The following is a 6,599-nucleotide window of genomic DNA, read 5'->3' as shown; positions in this document are numbered from 1 at the left end:
TTCAATGAGGATTAAAACTCTGCAGCACTCCAATGGCAACCTGTGTAAATCTCTGTAACATTTGAACTACTTCTGTGTACAATTTGGCCGATGATTGGAGTTAATAGGTATGTAAACTTTAATGTAATATCTATTTTATAAACGCTAACATTATTTAGTGTCAAGTATGCTACTAAACAAATGTTAATTTATTATTTGTGAAATGTGTTGGTTGAGAGAACATTTAGAGTCATTTTGGAGAATTGCTAATATGCACATGCATTCTGAGTCATTTAAGTGTAAGATAGGTGTTTTAAAAGTAATCATGTTTTATAAATTATGGGTCTTATGAGTAAAACAAATTAATATGGTTCCAGAACACTATATCCTTCATTTTAATGAATTTCATAAATCCTTTTTTTTCTTAAAAAAAGTTGTTTCTAAGTAATTTCAGTAGAAGTGTGATATTTCCTGAAATAATTCATGTTTTTTTAAACATGAAGATACAGCGTTTTGGAACCAATCTCTTCAAATATTAAACAAAATGCAATTTATGAACAATTTCAGGTTTGCAGTTGAAACTACTTACTGTTCTGTAATGCTAGAACACTAAAACTAGAATGCATGTTTATGTAACATTTGCACTGATATTATAAACATAAACATATTTACATCTTGGTATGCATCATACATCCAGTTTTGGAAATACAAGCAGGAAAGGCATACCATTTTTGCAGGTAATGTGACACTGAATCTGATTTTCTCCTAAGCTGAAGGATGTTCCAGTACATCCAGAAGCAAATCCATGACCATTTAGCTGAACGTGGGATGCGTCAGACTCGCCTTGTGACCAAGGATGGTCACTGCAACATTGAGTTTGGGAACATAAGATATCCTAATCATATTGCTTTTCTTATGGACTTTTGGACAACCTTTGTAGAGATTCGCTGGCGTTTTGTTTTATGCTACTTTGTTTTTGCATTCACTGGGAGCTGGTTTATCTTTGGCCTGTTATGGTATTCGATTGCGAAAAGTAATGGGGACCTGCTGGGACAGAATTCAACAAATAGTCAGGTCAGATGTATTGAAAATGTAAATGGTCTAACAACTGCTTTTCTTTACTCTCTTGAGACACAGACTACTATAGGATATGGTGGTCGTGCTTTAACTGGGCACTGTATTGGCACAGTAATACTGATCATTATTCAGTCCCTCATAGGAGCCATTATAAATTGTTTTATGTGTGGGCTCATTTTGGCGAAGATATCCCTCCCAAAGAAGAGAGCAAAAACAGTGACTTTCAGTGAAACAGCTGTTATCTGCCTGAAGAAAGGTAGTCTCTGTCTGCTTATAAGAGTGGCCAACTTGCGAAAGACTTTACTGATTGGGAGTCATATTTATGGCAAGCTGCTTAGGACCACTATTACATCAGAGGGAGAAACCATCATTTTAGATCAGATCAGTATTGACTTTACCGTGGATGCAGGCAAGGACAATCTTTTTTTTGTGTGCCCACTCACACTTTGCCATGTCATTGACAACTGCAGTCCTTTTGGGGACATGTCAGAAGACACCCTACACAAAGAGGAGTTTGAGCTTGTGGTGTTCCTAGATGGCATTGCTGAATCCACCAGCTCTTCATGTCAAGTGCGAACCTCTTTCATTCCAAGTGAGATCCAGTGGGGTCACAGTTTCCTGCCAATTGTGTCACGGACTAAAGGGGGCAAGTATCGTGTGGACTTTTCTAACTTTTCCAAGACAGTGCCAGTGAAAACTCCACACTGTGTCTATTGCTTCCAAAATATCAGTCAGCATGTCCATAGCCATCAGACAAAAGGAGGTATTGACAACACTGGATATGAGGTGATTGATATTGATGAATCTACATATGTTACAAATATGTGTAGAAATGTGACACCTAATGAACAAGAATAATTTGAAAGATGTGAAGAGAATGTGCCTTTTTCATGATAGGAATCAGAATGAAATGTAAATGATCATATTCCCTACATGTATGATATATTCATATAATACGCATTATGATAGTTATTTTGATTTCAAACAATGCATAGCCTGTGTAAATCTTGAGAGATTTGTGAGAACTTCAGCCTTAATTCTGATAATGAACAATTCATTGAGTAACTATATGTGAGGATTATGTTTTAAGACCCTTTTAATGAAATAATAAAGGGCTAAATGACTTGAGATGGAGCCCCTGGAGATTATATATTATATTATTTGTTAATATAGTATTTGAGTGTATTGACAACTTAGTATTAACTGAAACTAATTGATCATACCGATCATTAGATCTGATAAGTGTTGGCTGGTGACTGAGAAGCTCACTTTTTACAGACAGTCAGTTTGAATATGCCACCTGTCATTTGTGAAATGGGAGCCTATAATGAATCCTATGTTCCCAGGGTCCATGATTCCTAGTTCAATTTTATATTAACACACATTAAACTATGGAATCAAAATATACTCATACGTTGTATGTGTGTATCACGTTCTGGAACTGTACACGTTTATTTGTACTGTACTTCTTATTGTAAATATTAAAAATATGCACTACACCTACGCATGTATTGTACGGATGCGGATCAGTTTAACAGCCACAAATCACCCTACAGTTACAAATATTTGAAATACTGAATATTTTTTAATAACAAATAATTTCTGCAGGTACATAGATATTTGTGCCACCTTGGGGATCTAAAGTGTCTCATATGTGTTGTGTGTGTGTGTGTGTGTGTGTGTGTGTGTGTGTGTGTGTGTGTGTGTGTGTGTGTGTGTGTGTTTGTGCGTGCGTGCGTGCGTGCGTGTCAGGATTTGTACTGTAAAATTGACAAAACTTAACAAAAAAAATATGACACAATTTTTAGTATTACACAGTCCTTCAACTACAAATATATTATTTATGCTGTGTGTACAAGTAATTTCTACAAATACAAGTACTGTTGAGACAATTCTGGCACTTCCTTGTTGAATAGCCAATGGTGATGTTCAGGTTTAGTTAGCCAATCAGGAATCTATGTTCACTATCCAACTCCAACTGAGCCAGGAATGTGCAGAATGTGGGGTGGACAGTCTGCTGTGCTGTTGTGACTGTTCAAATAAACCCCATGCTGGTCTAAAGAGGATATTTTCTGGCAACAAGCTCGAACCAAGTCTAGGGAAATTCAATGTGCTGCCCAGACCAAAGCCCCTAACCTAAGGGTGTGCAATAATGTGGCAGTCAAGTCAAGTCCGTTTATTTATGTAGCGCATTTCACATGCACTGAGTGCAATCCAAAGCGCTCCACACATAAGACGTACTACACAAAGGACAAAAGATGCCGGACGGAATGGCGTGACACAAAGACAGAAACAAAAAAATTTACAGAACAAATCCACAAGACAAGACATGTCAGATGGAGTGGCGTAATTGCCAGCATACCCATCTAATTGTAGACATAAAACAAACAATTGATTATTTATTTTATTATCAAAAAGAAAGAAATAAAGAAAAGTCTGTGTTATCAGTCCGACTCATTCCAATGGCAAGTGTAGCTATATGTCTTCAGACCAACCTGGAGAATTTAATGTTAGTCCTTGTAGGCTGCAGTCTGGATATCACTGAGGTCGTGGGAAATCTTGCAGATCAGCAACTCGGTGGACTGTTGACAGCGACAGCTTGTTACTCCGTGAGACAGCACGGTAACGTTATGGCTCAATCCAGACTCCTGACAGTTGTGATGGCAGCAGGTGAACAACAGCCCGGGGCCTGGGCAGATCTTTTGCGGAGTATGGTTAATCCACCTGTTCTGGATGCACCGTGATCTGAATCTAGTCCCAACATCAGCTTCGTCTGAGAAATCCCCTTGACCGATAACAGCACCACTCACAGATGGATTGGAAGGATGTCGAGGCCCAGCTAGCATAGCCATAGTAGTGCTAGAGTCCCAAATGGAAAACATCAGCCGTCTTAGAATCAGTGGAAAGGGCTAAAAAATAACGCGGTCAGTGTGTACGAGCTAAAAGTGGATGAAATGCAAGAGGACACCCGTGTTCCAATATTCATACTTTCCGTACTTATCGTACCTAGTTTGAGTACGAAGTGTGTTCCGCTTGTAATTTTGCCGAAATAAGTGTACCTAAAGTACCCGGATGGTGCCCTCATAACGGTCAAATCTTGAAGTGTGGGATTGGGTACACTTTTCGCACTCAACGACCGTCATCTTTGCCACGTAACAGAAGAGGTGGAGCCAACTCAGCTTGAAATTTTTAAACAAAATGGCTACCGGAACGGCAACGGTCGAAGCGTACAGATGTAAGTTTTGCTGTTTTATATAGTCATAATCGTATCTAAATAGTTCATAAATGTTTCGACATGTATTAGCACTGCGCTTGCTTTTGTAGTTGTTGTTGTTGTCGTCCAATTTAGCTTGCTTAAGCTTGTTATCTGCTTTGACTTGTTAGCTGCTAAGTAGCTAAGTAGTGGTATTCATAGGCATTATTAACGTTACGATTACGATGTTGTGATAAGTGTCCCGTTGTGTTTTGCAAATAATTCAATAACAAATGCAAAAGCAAAACATTCAATAACTAACGCAAAATGACAGATAGTTGTTGTTGTCGTCCGTTTTAGCTTGCTTGCTTGTTTTCCGCTTTGGCTTGTTAGCTGCTAAGTAGCTAAGTAGTGGTATTCATAGGCATTATTAACGTTACGATTACGATGTTGTGATAAGTGTCCCGTTGTGTTTTGCAAATAATTCAATAACAAACGCAAAAGTAAAAAAAATAATTACAAACGCTAAAGGACAGCTAGATGACAGTTAATAGAAATGCGCTTGTGTTTATAGTTTTTGTTAACGTCCGGTTTTGCATGCTTAGGCCCAAAGATCTGTTTCAGCATATCAACTGCTATGACATTTAACACCGATGGTCTGGAAACGTGAAACCAGATAGGATAAGATGACCTTATATTTCAGATTTAAGTCACAAAACATTTTCGCGTTGCATTTGTATTGTGATATAGGGACCGATCAGGACACCACGGACTTCGCCAGGTGGCGTGCCGCCCACCAGAGAATGCTTACTGGTGGGCGGACGACAAACGCGGTGGGATACAAGTAAGTGACATACGGAGGTTATCATAATTATTGCTAGTCGAACAGTGCCTATATCGCATAAATCGCATGTAAATAGCTTGTTACTTGCTCAGTCTTTTTTGTGCTTTTGTGTTTGTGTTCCTGTTGACCAGAATGTTCCTAGAAGAGAGGGGATTGGTGGGGAGGGTGACGACAGGTTTCCTTAAAAAAAAAGTGGGAGAATCTGAAGCAAAAGTACAAGGTTGGTTAATTTCTTTCACATTATGTCTTACATCCCCTGTACTTTAAAGGAGAACACATGGAACACATTGTTTGACCATCAGAAATAGTTATTTGAGGCCCAATAATAGTGTACGCGAATTTCAAAGTCTGAAAGTGACCCAGGAGCACTGCTAGAGGCTCATTTAAAAAGGCTAGAACGAAACAATTCCTATTTTCGGCCCTGGCTAATCATAGACTGCTCACGCCGCTGAGATCCTTCAGAAATTCTATGCATGTAAAAATAAAATTGCTTGTTTTTCAGTGTTGTTGTTGCTGTGTGGTTTGCTGTTTTTCTTACATCCTACATAGGATCTTAAAAACCCGCCCACAGGGGTGAGCACAGAGGGGAGTGAGGCCACTGCCGCGTCTTGGAAGTGGTTTGACCTCATGCATGAGCTAATTGGGGACAGGCCGTCTGTGACTCCGCCTGTCCTCATCGTAACCAGCTCCCAGGGCGTGGTTGTGGTCACACCCCCCTCCACTACTACCCCAGAAAGGGAGGAAGGTGAGGCAACAGGTGGTGAGGCAGGTGGTGAGGCAGGAGGTGAGGCAGCACGGACACCCACCCACAACAGACAGACACCCACGTCAAGGGCTCCTGTAGTGTCCAGGAGGCGGCAGGTGGACGCTGCAGAAGTCCTGAGAGACCTCCAGAGGCAGGACGAGCTGGAGTGGAGGAGGATGCAGGAAGAGGAGAGGGAGAGAGAGGAGAGGCGAGAGGCGGAACGGGCCAGGCAGGCGGCGGAGAGAGAGGAGAGAGAGGAGAGGAGGAATAAGGAGCTGTTGGAGAGGCAGGAGAGACGGCACCAGGAGGCAATGGCCAAGGAGGAGAGGTGGAGAGAGGAGATGAGGGAAAGGGAAGAAAGAAGGGATAGGGAAGCTGCAGCCAGGGAGGAGCGCTTCCTTGCCATTTTGGAGAGGCTGGCCCAGAAATGAACTTTTTTTTTTTTTTTTTAAATACGAGGTTTTAAGAGTTTCAGTTTGTTTATGTTTATCTAATATTTTTATGTTTATCTGATATGTTTATGTTATGTTATGTTATGTTGTTAAATTTAATCTGTGTCCAGACTATACAGGTGCCCTAGAGTGGCTGATATGAAAATGTTTGAAGACACAGCAATTGAGGTACAGGTAAAATGCTGTAGCAGACTTAACTGATGAGGTGCTGATGACACGACAATGGGGTGTAAGATGTGACATGACGTATTTGACATAAACTCTAAAAAGTTGCTAAGCTAGCATCAGAGCAAATGCACTACAGTGATT

The 6,599-nt window shown here is 40.4% G+C and overlaps 1 protein-coding gene across 1 annotated transcript; it reads left to right on the top strand.

Moving 5' to 3' along the window:
• The first annotated feature begins 756 nt into the window (after positions 1-756).
• Positions 757-6,269, top strand: LOC134079718 (ATP-sensitive inward rectifier potassium channel 1-like). Its single transcript, XM_062535796.1, has 4 exons — positions 757-1,882; positions 5,000-5,093; positions 5,225-5,258; positions 5,643-6,269. The coding sequence occupies exons 1-4, from the start codon at positions 757-759 to the stop codon at positions 6,267-6,269; spliced, it is 1,881 nt and encodes a 626-aa protein (XP_062391780.1).
• Positions 6,270-6,599: the final 330 nt, after the last annotated feature.

The sequence above is a fragment of the Sardina pilchardus genome, chromosome 5 (assembly GCF_963854185.1).
Source record: "Sardina pilchardus chromosome 5, fSarPil1.1, whole genome shotgun sequence".
NCBI classification, from domain to species: Eukaryota; Metazoa; Chordata; class Actinopteri; order Clupeiformes; family Clupeidae; genus Sardina; species Sardina pilchardus.
This window is presented reverse-complemented; position numbering and strand designations above follow the sequence as displayed.